Consider the following 20,930-nt stretch of genomic DNA (forward strand, 5'->3'; position numbering starts at 1 on the left):
GGTGCACAGCCCAGAGGTAAAATCCCTGAGTCTCATCCCTATTACCACTAAATAAATAAATAGTTTTTCTCTATGGGAAAACTCCCATTTTAAAATCCCGTCTCCTAGCCGGGCGTGGTGGTGCACGCTTGTAATCCCTGTGCTTGGGAGGCAGAGACAGGAGGATCGCGCAGGTTCGAAGCCTGCTGCGCGCGCTGGCTTGGGAGACCCTGTTTCCAAATGAAAATGTAAAAATAGGTCTGGGAGTGTAGCCCGGAGGTAGAAGGGCTTCCAGGAACCCCAGTACCACCAAAAAAAAAAAAAAAAAAAATCCCATCTCCTGAGCTGGGCATGGTGGCACACACTTGTAATCCCAGGATTCGGGAGGCTGAGACAGGAGGATCGCAGTTTATGGGCAGCCTCAGCTACTTAGTGAGGCCCTTTGCAACTCAGTGAGACCCTGTTTCAAAATAAAGAATAAGCTGGGCATGGTGGCGCACGCTTGTAATCCCCGCGCTTGGGAGGCGGAGACAGGAGGATCCTGCAGGTTCGAAGCCAGCCACGCTGGCTTAAGAGACCCTGTTTCCAAATAAAAGTATAAAATAGGTCTGGGAGTGTAGCTCAGAGGTAGAAGGGCTTCCAGGAACCCCAGTACCACCAAAAACAAAATAAAACAAAACAATAATAAAAAACAGAGGATAGGGGTATAGCTCAGAGGTAGAATGCCCCTGGGTTCCATTCCCAGTAACACACACACACACACACACACACACACACACACACACACACACACACAATCCCACCTCCTCAATACAGAAGTCAGAATAAAATTCCCAGTATTTCTTACAGTTTGATTAAAGGCATGATTCTTCACTCATGGGAGAATTCCATGTACAAGCAAATAATAAAAGTGAGGAAAAAATTACTGAATTTCACGAGGGTGTGGTGGCCTATCATCCCAGTACTTGGGAGGCTGAGACAGGAGGATCACAGGTTCAAGGATAGCCTCAGGAATTCAGCGAGGCCCTCAGCGACTTAGCAAGACCCTGTTTCAAAATAAAAAATAAAATAGGGCTGGGGTGTAGCTCAGAAGTAGAATGTTCTGGGGGTTCCCTCTCCAGCTCCACACACACTCGAACATTACCAAAGTTCACCAAAGTTCTCCTCTCCCTCAGAGCACCAGGAAGATCACACTTCTTGTGGGTTGATGCTAGGTATGGCTATGCAATTTTTTTTTTTTTTGGTGTATGTGGGGAGCTACTGGAGATTGAACCCAATTCTGCCTGTGAGCTACACCCCCAGCCCTATTTTATTTTTAGTTTGAAACAGGGTCTCATTAGATTGATGAGAGTCTCACTAGTTGTTGAGGCTGATCTAGAACCTGCAACCCTCCTGTCTCAGCCTCCTAAGTACTAGGATTACAGATGTGTACCACCACATCCACTTGGACGTGCGATTGACCAATACAAGGTGAGTCAAAGGCACTGTATGCCTTTCCTCACTATCTTCTGTCATAGCAAGCTCTAAAACTCATGTCAAGAAGGCGACATCAGAAGAAGGTGGAGCCTCCAACAGCTTGGACTCCTCAGTGGCCACAGTGAGCAAGGACCCCCCACCCAGCACACACACACACTGGAACTATAGCTCTTTGTCGTCTGAAGACAATTAGATTTGGGAGTTGTTTGTAATTACTGTGCTACCTAGCTAATTCTGATCGATACAGGTAAGAACACAAGGCTTCAATTTCAAGTGTCCAGCTTAGGGGTGGTGGTGGTAACAGTAGTGGTTTCCCAGTGGTTGTAATAATGGGTTTTTATCACAGAAGTGCCAGAGTCTGTAAATTTGGCAGTCAAACTGAACCCTGGGTTCTCAGTACTCAGAGTGGCAATGGCTGTGGTTTCGTCGCCAGATTGTGTGGTATGTACGGCTTGGGTGTTTTAGCTTAGCCTTAAGTCTATTTTCCCCAGCCCTCCTAACAATACTGAGCTAAATAATCTCTTTTAACAAATCCCTTTTCTGCTTCAGCTGTCCACAGTGGATTCTATTACTTGTGAAAAAGGACCCTGACTGACAAAATTATTACATTTAATAAATCTCAGATCCCATCAATTACAAGAGGCAAGTTATTTTGAGAGCTCATAAGAAAACTAAAAAAGTATTACATGACATTAATTGAAAAGCACATTTTGATTTCAGAGTTGTTTAAGCTGAAAAAAATGGTCCTTAGAATCAATGAAACATGTTAGTAGCAAATGAAATTCCCCAACAAAATTGATAGGTAGCTGATAATGCTGTGTGTGTGTGTGTGTGTGTGTGTGTGTGTGTGTGTGTGTGATCCTGGAGATATTCAACCCAGGGACATTCTACCTCCGAGCTACAACCCCAGCCTTATTTTTTATTCTTTATTTTGAAACAGGGTCTCACTGAGTTGAAAAGGGCCTAAGTAGCTGAGACTATCCTCGAACCCAGATCCTCCTGTCTCAGCCTCCTGAATGCTGGGATTACAAGCATGTGCCACCATACCTGGCTGATTATGGTTTTAAAAGAACTATATCTGGCTGGGCGTGGTGGTGCACGCTTGTAATCCCAGCGCTTGGGAGGCTGAGCCAGGAGGATCGCACCGATTCGAAGCCAGCCTCAGCTACTTAGTGAGGTCTCAGCAACTTAGTGAGACCCTGTTTCCAAATAAAGTATAAAAATAGGTCTGGGAGTATAGCCCGGAGGTAGAAAGGCCCCAGGTTCTACCCTCAGTACCACACACACACACAAAATAACTGTTTCTGTATGCCAGGTGCCAGGCTCCATCCCTAGCACATATAGCAAAACAAAAGAAACAAAAAACCAAAGAATCATACCATCTGAGGGGAAATATCACATGAATGCAGAGATCTATGTTTGCTCAATCCCAGGATAATCCTTAAGACCTCCAGGAAGTGCAGTGTTAGTCAGTGCTGTTCCCTGCAGAGGAATCCTCCACAGTGGCCCTCCCGGAACACTGGCTGAGGGACCTCTTCGTTGAGGGACCTCTTCCTTGTGGGGAACCCGAAGGCATCCGATTGGCTGACTGAGAAACTTCACAGTCAAAGGAGTGAGTCAACAAACAGATGCCATGAGGTTTTCTAGTTTCATCATTTTCATTATTATTCATGTCCAAAAAAAATATAGATGCCGTAGATTAGTGACAAATGCATGGTACTTCCTTTTCTACTTTATTCTCTATTTCTTCCATCTCTAAACTTCATGGGTATGCATATGGGGTGCTAGTTTAAAGGTAGTGCCAAGACAGCTAAAAGGTAGTGGGATTAATAGAAGCCATATTTACACCTCAGGGAGACCTACCTGGAGCAAAATATAACTCAGAGAACCTATTTTTGAAGAACAGTGGCCCTATGATATAATCTCCCTGAAGTAATCACTGGATGTGCCACCAAGTTGCCCCCCACATTGGAAAGGAAGTTAATTTATTGGCATATGTCTAGTGAGATGGCTAGATTATATAGGTATGTTAGTCAGCTTTCTGTTACTGTAGCAATTACCTTAGATAATAAAATAAAGTTTATCTTGGCTCATAGTTTTTGAGCTTTCGGGGTTCATGAATTGCAGCCTTGTTGCTTTGGGGCCTGTGTTGAAGCAGCACATCAGGATGGGCAGCGCATGGGGAACAAAACCATTTGCTTCATGGGAAGGATGAGAAAAAAAAAACAGAGGAAGAGACAGGAGTCCCATAGTCCCTTGAAAGGCACACCTGCAACGACCTAAGAGCTCCCACTAGGACCCACTGCCCAATAGTGGCAAGCCTGGGAGGAAGCCTTTACTACATGGACCTTTGGGAGACACTCCAAACCCCAATTATAGCAGTAGGTGAGGCATTTTTGTAATTATGTACATAGAAAATGATGTGTATGTGTTGGGTAAACCAAGGGTGGAGCATAGCAACACCTCCCATTGTGCTCAGTCATGATCCCTCCTCTCCTGAAAGCCACCTCCCTCGCTGTTCACAGGGTTATCACGTGGGCCATGATAATCTATTTGATCCTCATCCCTTGCCCACCATTGGCCAGTCCAAAATTAAGCATCTAGCTAGATTGAACCGATCAGAGTACTTTCTGAGGAATTTGTAAACTGTATCCAAAAAGCAGCAGCAGCAGCATCACCATCACCAGACAATATTTTAGCATTTGGAATTGCTTGAAATCATGTTTCTCACCAAATGGAAAGCATTAGAAACCAGTCTGGGGGTGAGGATGACAGGGGAGTGAGTGAGGCAGGGGGCACGGGGAAGGGGCGGGAAATTAAGCAGAATGGAAAAAGGTAACCGAGATGAGAGGTAGGGAGAGCCCTGATGGCTTTTTAGTCTCTTAGTTCCAATTGTTCTTCCAGTTTGGGCATCCCTATCTTTAGGTTGCAATACTTGATTCTAAATGTATCTTTTTTTTTTTTTAAACCAGACATAGTGACACATGCCTGTAATCCTAGTATTTGGGAAGCTGAGAGAGGATTATAGGTTCGAGGCCAGCCTTACCAATTTAGGCTTTCAGCAATTTAATGAGTTCCTGTTTCAAAAATAAAAATTAAAAAGGGCTGGGGGAGGCTGGGCGTGGTGGCGCATGCTTGTAATCCCAGTATTTGGGAGGCTGAGACAGGAGGATCGTGGTTCAAGGACAGCCTCAGCTACTTAGTGAGGCCCTTTGCAACTCAGTGAGACCTTGTTTTAAAAATAAAAAAAAAGAATTAAAAAATAGGCCTGGGGTGTTGCTCAGAGGTAGAATGCCCCTGGGTTCCATCCCCAGTACTGAAAAAAAAAAAAAAAAAAAAGGGCTGGGGGTATAGCGTGGAGGTAGAATGCTGATTCCAACTGCCAACACAAAATAAATAAGTAGCCAGGCGTGGTGGCGCACGCTTGTAATCCCCACGCTTGGGAGGCGGAGACAGGAGGATCGCGCTGGTTCGGAGCCAGCTGTGCTGGCTTAGGAGACCCTGTTTTCAAATAAAAATATAAAAAATAGGTCTGGGAGTGTAGCCCAGAGGTAGAAGGGCTTCCAGGAACCCCAGTACCAAAAATAAATAAATAAGTAAAAATGTTATCTTTTTTGCTTCAACTAGGTCTCATTCTCCCTGGGTGAGCTCAGTTAGTTTTGTGGTTTAACTACCATTCTGTTGCTGATAACTCACAATTCATTATCTTTAGCCTGAATCATTCTCCTCAATCTTAGAAATGTTTATCCAACTGCCTATTAGACATCTCCATTTGGGTGTCCTACTAGTACCTCCCAAACTGAACTCATCATTTCCCCCTGCCCAAGCTCCTTGCTGAAGCTCACTCATGTGTTCTCTGTCACAGAATCCCCAAGCACCAACCAGAGCGGTCCTAGACTTTCCCTTCCCTCTTCCTTCCCCTGTCCTCCAAGTCTTTAAGTTCTTCCGGCTGTAGTGCCCACATATCCTCAGCACTCTCCTGTTCACTTCTATTACCCATCATGGCAGCCCCTTGTCTGTACTCCCTACCCTCACTCTCAAATGCCTTAATACTCCTTCCCACCCGCCAGCTCAAATCATACTTGAGCATGTGATCATATTATTCCTCTGCTCAAAATTCTTCAGTGGATGGATGGGCGTGGTGGCACTCTCTTGTAATCCCAGCGCTTGGGAGGCTGAGACAGGAGGATCGCACAGGTTCGAAGCCAGCCTCAGCTACGTAGTGAGGCTCTCAGCAACTTAGTGAGACTCTGTTTCCAAATTAAAATAGAAAATAGGTCTGGGAGTGTAGCCTAAAGGTAGAAAGAAAACCTCTGGGTTCCATCCCCAGTACCACACACACACCAAAAAAAAAAAAAAAAAGCCCACCTTCAGTGGATCCTTGCTGTTTTCAGGATAAAATCTGAACTCCTGCAGCAGAGTCACAAAATTCACTCACATTACACTCAGATGTGGCTCCTCTGTTTCCTATAAATGATCTCTGATCTTTCTCACAATGCCCTCATCCTGCTGGGTAACAGGTAGAAAACTAAAATTAATTCTTTCTGATAAACTCTGTAGGGTCCAAATTTTATTTTAGACAGTTTCTAACTCAGTAGCCTTGGATGAGTCAGTATTTCAGATTATTTTATCTTTCCTTTCTCCTTTTCAAGATAACATCTGGACTTCTAGGGGTCTTATGTGAATTTCATAACCCTGGAGGAAGGTACCCCTTTGCCACCTGGTCCTTGGGCTTTGTCAGATGGCAGTTGCTGAGATGTGGTTGGTCTGCTATAAATGATTAGTGAAAAATAACCCTGGGAAGTAGCTATAACTCTAATCACTTTATAGACAAGGAAGTGCAGGTTAAGAGAGGTTAAGGAACTTGCCCAAGGTCACAAAGTTTATAAGTGACAGAATCAGGAATCAACACCATGCTGATTCCTGTAGGTACTTGGCTATATGAGTCTAGAATTTTAGAAAGAAGTTACAGCTAGACTTGGGAACCCATGAGTCTTCATGATGTAACTTTAGGGATTTGACTGTCCATGGAGAATGTGTGAGATGAGAAGAGGTCCCCCCAATCAGAAAACTTAAGATGGGGAGCTCAGTGGTGGAGCTCTGCTTGGCATGCAAGAGGCCCTGGGTTCAAGCCTCAGCAACAAAAATTTAAAAAAATAACCACTGTCTTGTGAAGGTCAGGGTGAGGAAGCCCAACGTGACTGCTCCTGTCCAAGCTATCTTCCTCTTAGGACAGCCTCCCGGATGGAGAGATTCAGATTGTGCACCGGGCCTGGGCCTATTTCAGTCAGAGCTGAGTGATTCTTCAGGATACCCCATTCTTCTCTGTCCCAGGCTCCATCACAGCCTGCGACCAACACTGGGGAAGAACTTAGCAAATGCAGCCAAAGAATCTGTGTTGCCAGAGATCTATCTTCACACTACTTCTTTGGGTCATGGAATGCGAGGCCAGTGGGGATGCGGGGTCCACATTCCGGTGGGAGAGGGACATGCGGGACCACAGGTGACTTCCTGGATGGTAGTCTTGGTGTCTTCCCAGGCCTTCTTCCGAAGGACAAGGGCAGAGACCTCTCTCAGGTACGGAGGAGTGGGCTCTTCAGATGTCGAGGTGCAGAGGCCTTGGCCATCCCCAGATGTTGGGTGTGCAGCTCTGTCAGGTGTGAAAGGTGCAGGAAACCACTGCAAGAAGGTGGGCCTCACCCTAAACCTTCTCTTGGGACTGACCGAGGCAAAGTATCCCTTCAGCCCCCCTCTCTCCACTCCTTCTGTACCAGGGGCGGTCCAGTCCCACCCCAGCTCACGACCAATGGCGCGGGAACTTGGCGAGGCCAGCCAATGGCACGGCGGCAGCGCAGGGAGCTGGCTCCGCCCACCGGAAGGCGGGGCTCCCGGTGTTTTTGCTGCCGGCTGAGCTCGGCCGAGCCCAGCCGAGGGCCGCCGAGGGCCGCCGAGCCCCGCCGAGCCCCGCCGAGCCCCGCCGAGCCCAGCCGAACTCCGCGCCGCTCCCGCCGCCGCCGCCCGAGCGCCCGAGCGAGCGAGCTTGCGGCCGGCGCGGAGGAGGCGCCGCCCCAGGGGGAGGAGGTGCCGGCTCGCCGCAGACCGCCCGCGGCAGAGGCCGCCCGGTCGCGCCGCGCGGGAGCGGCCGGCGGAGCCTGCGCGGCCGAGGGGAGGGCCGGGGGAGTGGACGTCGCCCCTGCCCGCCGCCGCCGCCCCCCGCCCGCGGGCTCCCGAGCCTCCGTCTGCGTCGAGCAACCCGCTGCCCCGGACCCTCCCGCGGGCGCGCACCGGGCTCAACTCAGGTAAGGGGGGCCACCCCCACGGGCACCGGGGCTGAGACCCAGGGACCCAAGATGAAGACACGTACAGCCTGAGGAGGAAAGACAGACACAAAGGCAGACACACACACGGGAGACGCACAGAACCACCAAGACAGACCCCACGGAGAAACGAAGAGGGACACGTTCCTGAGGACGGAGGGACATGCCGCCGCGAAGAGAGGGACACACAGGGACTGATACAGAGATACACAGAGACAGGCTGGGAGAAAAACGAGACACACTCAGATACTCGGAGATGGGGATGCGCCAGGAGACGATTGTACCTAGAGAGAGGCAGCCACACTCAGTCATAGAGGTGGGTGTGCAGAGGCGCACACCCAGCAAGGGAACAGTAGCACGGCAGACACACACACACACACACACACACACACACACACACACACACACACACACACACACCTGACCCAGAGAGAGTCCCACGGAGAGGCGCACCTAGGTTCACAGCCTTGGATACACAGAGTCCACACATGCCTGCCAGGGCCTCCACAAAGTTCCCTCTGTGTGAGCTGGCACCTCTGCAGGTCTCCTGGGGTGTCTGGCTGCAATCCAGAGAGAGAGAGAGAGAGAGAGAGAGAGAGAGAGAGAGAGAGAGAGAGAGAGAGAGAGAGAGAGAGAGAGAGGTGCCCTGGCCACACCAAAGCTGGTCATAATCCCCTTCCTTCTGGGCCTTGGGCTACCCCAGTCCCACCCACCAGTAGGATACCTTTGAGGGCCAAGGCTTGGTGGGCAGGGCCAGACTGTGCCCACCAGTTCCAAGGAGAATGAGATAAAGGCTGCCTGCCTACTCCAGTTTCTCTGCTGTGGCTACAGCCACATCCAGGTGCCCAGAACCAGGCCTGAGGATGGGGGTTGGCTGGGTGAGGTATTTGAGCCTGCTGGGACTCAAGGTCCTCTGCCAGGGAGGCCAAGGATGTGAAGGGGAGCTCTCCCTTTAGGCCTCACCCACTCCTCCCCTCCTCACCAACCTCTCCTTTGCTCTCAGGACTGCAGGTGGGCATCTCCACTGCCTGGGAATCCTTGGAAAGCCGGCCGTCCGGAGTTCTGCCTCGGCATGGGCCTTGCCACTGAGGCAGCTCCGCCGTCTGCCCTGGTCTGAGGGTACTGCCTGTCATGGGGGCAGCCATCTCCCAGGGGGCCCTCATCGCCATCGTCTGCAACGGCCTCGTGGGTTTCTTGCTGCTGCTGCTTTGGGTCATTCTTTGCTGGGCCTGCCATTCTCGCTCTGCCGACGTCGATTCTCTCTCCGAATCCAGCCCCAATTCCAGCCCTGGCCCCTGTCCTGAGAAGGCACCACCACCCCAGAAGCCTAGCCATGAAGGCAGCTACCTGCTGCAGCCCTGAAGGCCCCTGGCCTACCCCAGAGCCTGGGACCTAACTGGAGCCTCCCCCACTCAGAGCCTGGAATCAGGATCCCAGAGTTCAGCTAGCCTGGGGTCCAGAACTCAGAGTCCAGTCTGCTTGGAACTGGACCCGGTAGCCAAGAGTCTAGCCAGCCTGGCTCCAAGAGAGACTCGGGGGCCCTAGAGAGGCCTGGGGTGGGGGTTCAGGAGTTGGTGCTAGGGCCAGGGCCATCTGGACTCTGCTCCATCCCAAGGGCCAAGAGCTGAGCTTACCCTTTCCCTAGGCCCAGCACCTCCGGGCCCTCTAGGTCAGGGAAGCAAAGTGGAACCCATGGCAATAATGGGAGGGTGTCCAGGCTGGGCCCCTCCCCTGGTCCTCCCACTGTTTGCTGGATAATAAATGGAACTATGGCTCTACTCAGATTTTCTCCTCTTTCTGAGGGCCCTGCAGAAGCAAAATTAAAAGTATGGGGTGAGCTTCTAGACATAGGTTTATTTGTGCATAGTCAGAGGGGATAATAGTGGTTAAGGGTCAAGTCCTGGAGTAAGGTGCAGGGAATTTAAGGAGTAGGATGAAAAGGGCAAATATTGAGACCTGATTGGAGCAGGATCACCTGCCGGGTCCTTAGGCACTTTGGTACCCAGTCCAAGGGCTTGAAGTACTAGGATCAAGATATGGGGCAGGGACTGAGACCAGGCCCTTAGGTCTTGGTTTTTACTTCCCTCACCAGGTTCAGCAGTTTGTCCAGTTTTGCAATCTCCACAGCTGGACCCTTCTGCACTTCTTGCCCCTTCTTTTCCTAGAGAAAGGGAAACATCCATGGGGAAGGAATGGTGAAGGGCAGACACCACTCTTTGGGTGCCAGCACCGACTCTGCTGCTCCACCTGTCCCAGTTCACCCTGCTGTGCCTCATTCCCACGTGATCCTTCCCCAACTCCAGTTAGGGGACCCAGGGGCCCGGTGGGGTCTACCAGAAGGCACCTGGCTCTGGCTCTCAGCCTCAGCTGGATATAAGGCCTTGGTGTTGGCAGGAGCTGGAAAAGGCACCCCTCCCCTGACCTTCAGAGGAACAAGCCTTTGAGGTCAAAGAGAACTGTAGCTCAGGAGGGGCAGGGCCTTACTGTTGGGACCACCCTTCCCACAGGAAGAACTCAGCTCTATTAAGGAGCTAATAGGTGTGTGTTTGTGGACAAGGTCACAGGTTCCTCACATAGTGCTCTTACTCAGTACCTTCAGGTTAGATTGGGGGTGCTTTACCATTTGGAGCCAGACCTACTGGGTCAGACATACCCAGGGTGGGGGAGGGGATCAGGAGACCCATGAGGGCAGTTAGGCTATCCCATGTGACTCCAGACGTCATTGACTAGGACCATCCCTCACAAGAGAAGATCCTGAGTTTATGAGTTTCACTAGCCCTGCAAAGCGCTTGAATGCTTCCATTGGTAAGTTGGGCCTGAGAAAAAGGGGGTTGGAACACTGAAGCACATGTTGCTTGCAGTCCCCGAGAGCTGCTTGGCAGACCACACCAGTCTCATTCTCCCTAATTCCCAGACAGTGGGGTGTGGGCAGTGTTGAGGCCGGGCTGCCACTTCCTGCCTTCCCTCTGCTCCTGGACCCCTGCCCTCTCAGCCACCTGTGCCCACTGCTCACTGGCACCTGCCCCAGCTTTGCCTGCTGAGGCCCATCCTGGATCTGGCGTGGGCTATGAGGCAGGGAGAGAGTGCAGGCCAGTCAGCCCCTTCCCAGGCCCATCTCTGCTGCTGACACCATGCAGTGCTCAAAGTTTTTCCTGGTTTGACTCCTGCACCTGATCCCAATCCATCTCCCTAGCCCCTCGCAGCCCAGAGCCTTTGTTACCCAGCTCACCGCACCACTCCCCAGGCAGCGCACAAAGAGGTCTTTTTCTGTTTCCACTCTCCTGAATTAAGCACAGGTTCTCTTCTTGGCCTTACCCCATCTCCTGGGATTTAGGGTACCTGGTTAATTCCATTCGTTAACTCCCTGTATGACTGCGGACAAGTCCCTTGCCTTTCTGAGCTTCATTTCCCGTCTATAGGGTATTTGGGGAAAGGCAGTCCTTGACCTCTGACAGCTCCCTGGGCAGGGAGGTCCAGGCCTCTGTGGGAAGTCCTTGGGAAGGCAAGGAGCCTGCAGCTCACAGAGGAAGGGCAGCAGGGATGCCCAGAGGATTTCCTTTTGTATGAATCACTCAGCCAGCCGCTAATAGAGTCAGATGGCAATTTCAAAGGAACCTCGAATCCACCCATGTACCAGCCCCCAACTGTCCCCTGCTCAGGTCTTCAGAGACATAGGTCCCTGACACTCAGAGCCCAGCTCTCCCAGCCTTAAGTGACTTTTGCTCCACGAGGAGTTGGAACTGTGGGAGAGCCTGGCCTTCCCTGCTCAGAGTGCATAGGGCTCCCCATATCTGCTGCTCTTGTGGGGCCATGGTTATGCCCCTCCCCCAAAGAGTGACCATCATCCTCCCCAGAGGGCTGTCCAGCTCTGCCAGCTTAAGCGTTCCCTTCTCCATTAAATTAAGAACAGATTTTATGTGTTCCACAAATTGTGCTGCCTCCTTCCCCCTCCTGAGGCCAACTAGCTAGGCTCAGCAAAGAGACTGAGACCACGCCCGACTCCCCCCACCCTCCGAAGCCCACCGCAGCCTCTGGGCCACAGCTGCAGGCGCTTAGCAGCCTTCCGAGTATTTATAGCCAAGTCCACCCCCTCCCCCAGCTGGCTACAATTACAGGCCCGGCCGCGCTCTCAGCCCTCGCCTCCCTGGCCATGATGGGGAATAGACCAGCACAGAGGGCTGGTGCAGTAGTGTGGTCCCTGTCAGGGTAGGAACACAGTAGGGAGGAGGCAGTAGCTGAGACAGGCCCCTGCCTCAGACTGCAGTAAAGGCTGCAAATTGCAACCAGCAGCTACAGTCACCAGGGCAGCTTGGCCCAGAACCTGCCAGAAAGAAAAGAGCCACTGCCACTTCATGCACCAACAGGGCTTCAGCTTCTTGGGCTCTGAATTTTTAAGTTGAGTTCTGGGGCTCTAGATTCTAAGGGCTGGGCTGCAAGGTCTGGGGTTCTTTTGTCTGAATTTGAACTCAGGTCTAGGTTTTGAGGCCATGGCTCTGGGCTCTGTGGCCTTTTCTGGGGGACCCTTGGGCTTTGGGCAGGGTCTCTTCAACACTAGAGACCCCAGAAACAGAAACCGGAGCTCAGAAAGAAGACTGCATAGCTGCTGACCTAGTTACCCTCCTCACGGCTCATTTCCTCCTTCCCTGTGTAGACCCAGAGCTCCCAGGCCAGGACTGCTGGAGCCAAAGCCCTGGGCAAGCCCAGCCATGAACCACTGGCTAACAGTCCCCTGCCTGGGTGACTTGGCACACCCACAGCGTCCTGCACTCTCAGTCAGCCAATGAGGCTCTCGCATGCCTCCCCCAGGCTTCAGACCCGCTTGCTCACTGGCTATCCCTTGATGCAGCTCATCAAAACTGATCTCTGTTTCTCATATCCTGCTTCTCCTGTGCCCCTTATTCAGAAAATGAGACCATACCTACCCTGGGCCCTCCAAGCCAGAAACCTGGGGTCACCCTCTCTCATCCCCACCATCTTCCTATCTCTTGCCGCAGCCCGAACTCCCAGAGCCCATACCTTTGGCATCTTGCGCAAGTTGGGTGAGAGTTTAAGGCAGGTGACATGCCCGCGGTCATCGCCCACGATGATGATGGGGTGAATGGGGTTGAACTGCACATGGGTGATCTTGTTCTTCTTTTTGGCCACAACGGGCTGGTTGCAGATGGCCTCGTACTTGTTGATGGCCAAGTCAAACACGTGGGCCTATGGAGGGGTTGGTGTCAGCACACTCAGGGGTAATGAGGCCCCCATCCCCCACCTCAGAGGACCAAGCCAAGAACATTCTGTGGACTCCAGGAGGCTAATGGTCAGCACACTGGAGCTGGAGGCAGTGGGAGAGGGAATTTCATGTCTGTTTATGTTTTTCCTGTGATTGAGAATAAAGAAGTTGAGCAGAAATTTTAAGTCTATACAGAATTAACAATAATAGCAGCATTTATCTAGCCTAATATATTTAACCATGTAGCAGACTGGGCGCGCATGTTGCATGGCTGTATCATCTAATTATACTGCTCACAACCACTGTAAGGTGGTTCTGTTATTACCGCTATCTTATAAATGAGGAGTTACAGGCTCTTAGAGACTCACTTGCTAGTAAGTCACAGAGCCAGGATTTATACCAGTTATGGATTGCAAAGTGCTCAGACAGTGCTCTCCATACAGGAGCTCAATAAATGTTTGATGCTACCTTTGCCACATCCTAAATCCATACCACTATCAACTCCTCCCAGGTCAACTGCAGCCTCACTGGTCTCCCTGCTTTCTACTCTTACCATCCTACAGACCATCATTCGTGCAGCAGCCAGACACCCCTTTAAAATATGTAAAATCAGCCGGGCGTGGTGGCGCACGTTTGTAATCCCAGAACTTAGGCTGAAACAGGAGGATCACAGGTTCATGGCCAGCCTCAGCTACTTAGGGAGGCCTTCTTTCAAAATAAAGAATTAAAAAATGGGGTTGATCCCCGCGCTTGGGAGGCGGAGACAGGAGGATCGCACTGGTTCAGAGCCAGCCCTGCTGGCTTAAGAGACTCTGTTTCCACATAAAAATGTTAAAAAATAGGTCTGGGAGTGTAGCCCGTGGGAGTGTATACCGGAGGTAGAAGGGCTTCCAGGAACCCCAGTACCACCAAAAAAAAAAAAAAATGGGGTTGAATCCCCCTGGGTTCAACCCCTGTTACTGCGAAATAATAAATAAATAAATAAATAAATAAATAAATAAATAATAAAATAAAATATGTAAAATCATAGCCACGCATGATGATGTATGCTGATAATCCCAGTACTTGGGAGGCTGAAACAGAAGTTTCATGGGTTCAAAGCCAGCCTCAGCAACTTAGTGAGACCCTCTGCAACTTGGTGAGAGTCTGTTTCAAAAATAAAACAAGCTGGACATAGTGTCACACACTTGTAATCCCAGCACTTGGGAGGCTGAGATAGGAGGATCACAGGTTCGCAGCCAGCCTCAGCTACTTAGTGAAGCCCTCTGAAACTTAATGAGACCCTGTTTCAAAATAAAGAGTAAAAAATAGGGCAGGGGTATAGGTTGGAGGTACAACGCCCCTGGGTTCCATCCCCAGTAACACACACACACACACACACACACACACATACACACACACACACATACACAGTACAATCTTCCCAGAGTCTCCTTGGCACAATAAGGAAAGTCTAGAACCCTTCCTCCAGCCCCCCTCCTTACTCTCATCTGAGCATTCTCCCCTTTGCTCCTTGTACCCCATGCCCACTTGCCTTCCTGCTCTTGAAACCCCTCAAGCTCATTCTCCTCTCAGAGTTGGCACCAGCTCCGTGGCTGGCTTCCCTATCCTGTCTTCACAGGACCAACTCTTCATTCAGCTCTCTGCTTACGTGTCAACTCTTCAGAGAAGAGTTTTTCTTTCTCCCTTTCTTCATTTCCTTTTGTGTGTGTGTGTGTGTGTGTGTGTGTGTGTGTGTGTGTGTGTGGAAATTTAACCCAAGGGCTTTCTTTTTATTTTGAAACTCGCTGATCACACTGAGTCACTGAGAGTCTTGCTAAGTTACTGAGTCTGGCTTCGAACCTCTAACCCTCCTGTTTCAGCCACCGAAGTGCTGGGAGTACAGGAGTGAGTCATCATGGCTGGCTTCAAAGAAGCCTTTCTTGTCTCCTCTACCTAAAAAAACCAACTGATCCTTTTCCTCTCTTTCTCTCTCTCTTTTTTACTACAGGAGCTTTATCAAGATATAAGACACATACTACCTGGGGTTCCATCCCCAGACCTGCAAAAAAAAAAAAAAATACGCATACTATAAAGTCCATCTATTTAAAGTATGCAAATCTTGGTTTTTAGTATACTCATTATTATGAACCATCACCAGAACCAATTTTAGAATGTTTTCATCACCCCCAAAACAACCTCTGTACCCATTAGCTGTCATGCCTCATTTTTCCTTACCCCCCGCCTCAAGCCTTAGGCAACCACAGATCTACTTTCCGTCTCTATAAGTTTACCTATTTCGGATATACTCTATACTAGGCATACTGGGCAAATTCTCTCTGGGGCATACCATATAGATGGACTCATACAATATATGTCCTTTTATGTCTGGCTTATTTTACTTAGCATTGAGTTTTCAAGGTTCATCTATGTTACACTATGTCTAAGTACATCATTTCATGTCATTGCTGAATAGTACTCCTTTTGCATATACAGTGGTACATTTTGTTTCCTCATTCATCAGTTGACAGATACTGGCTGGTTTCAGTCTTTTGCTACAGTGAGTAATGCTGCTATGAACGTGTGCATTAAGACATCATCCTCTTCTAATTCTCTGCCCTTAACACTATGAGAATTTGACGTCATTGCTTTTTGTCTCCTTCCTGTCACTTGAACGGAAGCTCCGTAAGTCACGTGCTCTAGCCCCAAGCGAGGTCCATGTTGGCCTTAGTAAACATCTGCTCAAGAAATAGATACTCCCAGACTTTAGGGAGATACCTTAATCATTCTAGTCTTTCCTGAGGCAACGCTGCCTTTTAGTCTATATCAAAGTCCATAAGGGAAACTGGATTGGCTTTTAGGGTATGCTCACAAAATGCTTGTTTCTGAGGCCTCCTGTGATGAATGATTCCTTTTTGGCTGGGCCCTAGATAGCCTGGCCCCGGAGGATACATGGTTCTCCCTCTATTGACCTGGGCAGTGGTGGGTTCTCCAGGAGGGAGACCCTGAGCCCCTCACCCTATCTCCAGGAGGGGCTCAGCAGGGTCAGGGAGAGACTGCTCACCTTCCCATCTGTGGTGACTGCAGCAAACACAGTGGAAGAGTACGGTGCCCAGGCCACATCGCCCACGGCTGAGTTCAGGTCATAGATGAACATGGGGGTCCTGCAGTGGGTGGGGGTGGTGCCCATGAAATGGAGGGCTTACAGCACCAGAGCCTAGGGGAGGGCCCAGGGCAGGGCAGGCCCCTCACTTGATAGTGTGGTCCCAGATCTTCACTGTCCAGTCGGAGCTACAGGACATGAAGACCTTGGTATGGTAGGGGTTCCAGGTCACAGCATCCACTGCCATGTTGTGGGCATCATAGGTGTCGAGGAATTGGCTGGAGTAAGATTTAGAGCACTGATGGGGGTGGGGGAAGAGAGATCAAGAGTCACCGGTGGGAGAAAAATTCAGCAGCCACCACTTCCCTGGAGCCTGGAGCACCCCCACACTCCACCCCACCCCAGTTCAGTGTCACAGCTGAGCTGTGGCCAAGCTGCTGGCTGCTCTTACCACCCTCCACACACACCCAGAGAGAAAGGAGGCACGTAGGGGGTAGGGAGGCTTCCTGGAGATTGAGGGGAAGGGCTGTTGTCTGCCCAATGGCTTTCCCCAGGGGGGATTCCAGGCCAGTCAGAAAAGGGTGGTCTCTCTGCACCAGGACAGAGCCGGTCTCTGGCCCTGGCAGGGATGGAATCTAGCCATTTGTCCAGGCCAAGATTGTGGACATGCAGACAGAGCCCTGGGTTCACAGCGCCAGACAGCGTCTTTACAACAGTGAGAGTTCCACCTTGCACAGAGCAGAGCAGGTATGGAATGAGGGGTGAACTTAGGATCCCCAGATTTCCCATTCAGTTTCTTGCTGGGGAGCTTTATTCCCCCTCCCTCCAGGAGACAGAGTGACTAACTAGTCTCCCCTTCCCTTCTGCCTTGCTGGGGCTGCCAAGGCTGGGGTGGAGAGGGGGTGGGGACCTCTTTTGCATTCAGACCAGCTCTGGCTGGGCCTCAGGGGCTCCCGGGAGGCTGCCTGTAATTAACATTCTGAGTCTCTGAGCCTAAGAAAAGCTTGCAGCAGAGCTATTTCTGGACCAATGGAGGTTCAGAGGGATGTTCACCTACTAACACTGAGACATTGCAGGCACCAGCTGTGAGGTTGTGTCCTGCCCATGGGGATGCACCAGGAATTCAGAGATCAGTATGCTGGTTACCTGGCCTTCAAAGCCCAGTTTGAGTTCAGATCTCTTCCACAAAGTTTGCCCAGAATGTTCCAACTCCCCAGCCCCCAGTCCCACCTCTGCTTCCACTCCCAAGAAAAGAGAGAAGACCCAGAGGGGAAGAGCTGAGCTGGGCTAGTCACCCTTTAGATTCTCCACCCACTTCTTGCCCCTCTTCCTGCCACCCAAGCAGGTCAAGAAATGCACTCTCTTCCCCCAAGACATCTTCCAGGTCTGATGGGTACCTAGGGCTGTCAGAACAGATTTGTTGAATGCCACGAGCTCCCCAGGTGCCCCAGTCCAAGCCAAGCGGCACTGTGAGGAGCTGACGGGGGTGGCACTGCCTCACCTTGTAGATTTTCCCCTCCTCTGTGCCCACTAGAAACATGTAGTCGATCTCTTTGTGGAAGTCAAAGGCGGTGCCACAGCCTGGGAGGAAAGGGAGCAGCCTTAGCCCGGTTCCCAGGGAGCCTCTGGCACCGCCCCTGCTCGGCGGGGGGGCTCTGTGGGGGACAGACTGAACTGGGGGCCCCTGTGAGGGCTGGGACCCGGCCAGGCAAACAGAAACCAGCCCTCTGGCCTGCCTGTCCCAGGCAGTTAGGACTCGGCACAGGGGCCAGGGGTTCTGCAGACAGGAATGGGGGCCTGGGTAAACAAGGCAGGGATTGAGTTAAACAGGGTCAGGGTCAGGGTAAACAGGGACAGGGTCTGCAAACAGGGACATGGTCTGTGCAAACAGGGATAGAGTCTGCATAAACAGGGTGGGAATTGAGTAAACAGGGATGGGATCTGGGTAAACAGGGCCCAGATCTGCATAAACATGGACGGATCTGCATAACAGCACCTGATCTGCATGAACAAGAGCCCGGCCTGAAAACAGGAAAGGGACCTGCACCACAGGAAGGGTCCATCCACCATGGGGACCAGGGCTGCTGACCCCGCCAGGCTTTCCCATTACCTCCAGGCTTGGCTCTGCACAAGTGAGGAGGGAGGGAGTGCTGGGAAGGCAGGCACCGACACTGACCCTCACCAGGCCCCGTGGCCTGGCCAGGCCTGGAGGGGGATGGGCCCGGGCTTCCTACCGACTGTGTGTAGCTGCAGCCCCTCGGGAACTTCTGTGGTGGTACCTTCCACCTTCAGTTTGATGACATCTGTGTGAACCAGCTCACTCTGCAGTCACAGAGGGAAGGGGGAGAGTGTACAGGTTGGGATGGATCATCAGGGTGGGAGGGGGTCCCGTTTGCCACTCAGCTACCCCTACTCCCCATCCACCCCCGTGAGACCCTCTCTGAGAAACAGGCACCTTCACAAGCGTCCAAGACACGATCCTGCCATCAGATGACACAGAGAAGAAGTTAAGGTTGTGGTCCATGTCATCTTTCTGCCACCGGACCTGAAACATCCCAAACCATGAGCCCTGGGATTCTGCGAGGGTATTGAGTTAGGGCTCTGAGCAGGGCTGCCCAGAACATCCAGATGAAGTTCAGAAGCAAGTTCTGGGAGCCCATTTCCCAGGATCCCACAATGGGTCCTCCATGTTATCTGCCATCCACCTCTGTCTCTCTTGTTTCCCTCTCTTCCTGACCAACTTGGGGCAACAGTGCCAGTCAAGGCCCTACCCTAATGCTCTTGGCAGTGGAAGTACCCAGTTCCTCCCTGGCTTGGGCTGTAGGAGCCTCATTGCGGGAGGAGGGCTGTGGTTCTGGGTTCAGCCTCCTTACAGAGACATGGCCTGGGAAGGACAGAGCCCCCAAACCAGTTTCCTTCTTTTGTAATGTGTGTGTTATGATAGCATAGGCTTGTAAGGAATAAATGAGATACTATATGCAAAGCCCTCAGGTCAGAACATTGCACGTGTTAAGTATTTGATAAATGATCACCATGATCCTAGGAATGTGGGCGTCAAGCTTGTTCAGGGTCCTTTCCTGCTTGCTTAGGGGGTGGGACAGGGCAGACATCCCCTCCCCTGACTCTCCTTGCAGGCCTGACCTTTCTCTAGGAAGTGACTCCTCTGTTCTCACCTTCACATTGTCACTAGCTCCTGCTCCCAGAATCTAGCTCCCAAATCCCAGATTTGAGCTGCGTGTCTCCATCTGCAAATCAGGGTTAATTATCCCGCCCCACCCGTCTTCTCAGGGCTGGAGGCGAACATATGGGAAAGTGTTTTGGAGACAGAGCTGTTGTCTTATGAAGATGACACGCTTGAAGCTCAAGTTTCTGTTGCCAGATGTGGAGGCCTGGCCAAGCCAAGTCCCAGAGAGTTGGGGTGGGGTGGGGCGCCATAGTGTTCAATCCTTCAGTCCCCTCCAGCCCGCCCATGCTGGGACCACTGTCCAGTCCCCTCCCGCTGTCACAAACAGAGGCCCAGTGAGGGAGGGCAAGCAACCGCAGCTGTCACCGTGTCTGGTGGGGGTGGGGAGAGGAGGTTGTCTCTCCCAGTCACCCCCCTCCACAGGCCTGGCTGAGGAGAGCGGCAGGAGGGCTGGCTGAGTCCTGCCTGGGCTTGTCTTGGGCAGCAGGTTCTTCTGCACCTTCGGTGGGGGGCCAGAACACTGCAGAGCCCGTAAAGGCACCAGTTAGAGTTCACCCTCTAGTAAGACCACTTCCCCTTCTGTGTAAAGGTAGTCCCTTTAAAGGGGGAAGGGGACAAGGGGTGTCAAAGGCCAGGCTGTAAGAGGCACTAGGGAGCTGCAAAGGGAAGTGTTTAATGAGCAGACGCCAGCATTCATGGAAATTGTATTTCACACTCCACTTAGCAGCCTGATGCCCAATTGGGGGTGGTGTGTGTGTGTACGTATTTGCAAGCAAGCGTATGTGCGTGCGTGCGTGCGTGCGTGCGTGCGTGTGTGTGTGTGTGTGTGTGTGTGTGTAAGTCATACACTTGCTCTTGGAGTGGAGGTGAGAGAGCAGGAATAAAGCTGGAGAGGGAGGGTGGTAAGGGGGCTAAGGGCATGAATGAATGCCTGAAGATCAGGTGGTAGGGAAGAGCTGGAACCTGCTTAACGGGCTGCTCTTCTGTCTTATCTGCTATTTTTCTTTATCTTTTTTCTCTTTTGGTGTGTGTGTGTGGGGGGGGTGTACTGGGAATTGAATCCAGGGTCATTCTACCTCCAAGCTACATACCAACCCATTTTATTTTAATTTGTGATACTGGGGATTAAACCCAGGGGCATTCTACATCTGAGCTATACCCCCAGCCCTATATTGTTTTTATTTTATTTTGAAACAGGGTCTCACTAAGCTGCTAAGGCTGGCTGTGAACTTGTGATCTTGTCTCAGCCTTCCAAGTACCGTGATTACAGATGTGCACCAGCATGTCTAGCTCCTCTCAGTCTTTGAATCTCACTTTTTAGGGTTTTAGACTCAATCCCCTTGGCTCAGCTTTCCACCTGGGTTTATAGGAGTGTGCTACCTGCATGGCTCTGCCTTATCTGGTTAGGGCAGATCCACCTGCCCCAGCCTCTGCTTATAAACTCTGCTGCTACCTTCTCCACAGCCCCACACCCCAGGACTTGCTGGTTAAAGCTTATAATAGGGCCTGAACAGGGCTGGGCTACCTAGGCAGGCTCCCTGTACAAGTTGCCTATGCCATGGGCATGATCAGTCTTCTTAAAACGGAAGGTTCTCTCCCTGGCTCTAAAACCTTCCACAATTTCCCATTGCCAGAAGAACAAACTCTTTCTGTCCCACTTGGCATTTGGTCTCT

The 20,930-nt window shown here is 51.2% G+C and overlaps 2 protein-coding genes across 2 annotated transcripts in view; one reads left to right on the forward strand and one right to left on the reverse strand.

Moving 5' to 3' along the window:
- Positions 1-8,903: 8,903 nt before the first annotated feature.
- ENHO (energy homeostasis associated) lies at positions 8,904-9,134 on the forward strand (the record flags this gene model as incomplete). Its single annotated transcript, XM_080708657.1, has 1 exon — positions 8,904-9,134. The coding sequence occupies one exon, from the start codon at positions 8,904-8,906 to the stop codon at positions 9,132-9,134; it is 231 nt and encodes a 76-aa protein (XP_080564783.1).
- A 700-nt stretch (positions 9,135-9,834) lies between these two features.
- The window catches only part of DNAI1 (dynein axonemal intermediate chain 1), a gene marked incomplete at both ends in the record, with an annotated part of 67,620 nt that continues 56,524 nt past the window's right edge, over positions 9,835-20,930 (reverse strand). Inside the window, 7 exons of the mRNA XM_080709383.1 lie at positions 9,835-9,933; positions 12,789-12,974; positions 16,034-16,133; positions 16,222-16,370; positions 17,574-17,653; positions 18,307-18,394; positions 18,528-18,617. Of these exons, the coding sequence (XP_080565509.1) occupies positions 9,835-9,933; positions 12,789-12,974; positions 16,034-16,133; positions 16,222-16,370; positions 17,574-17,653; positions 18,307-18,394; positions 18,528-18,617 (792 nt within the window). The remainder of the gene's footprint in view (positions 9,934-12,788; positions 12,975-16,033; positions 16,134-16,221; positions 16,371-17,573; positions 17,654-18,306; positions 18,395-18,527; positions 18,618-20,930) is intronic.

Source organism: Muscardinus avellanarius (assembly GCF_963383645.1).
Source record: "Muscardinus avellanarius genome assembly, chromosome: 13".
NCBI classification, from domain to species: Eukaryota; Metazoa; Chordata; class Mammalia; order Rodentia; family Gliridae; genus Muscardinus; species Muscardinus avellanarius.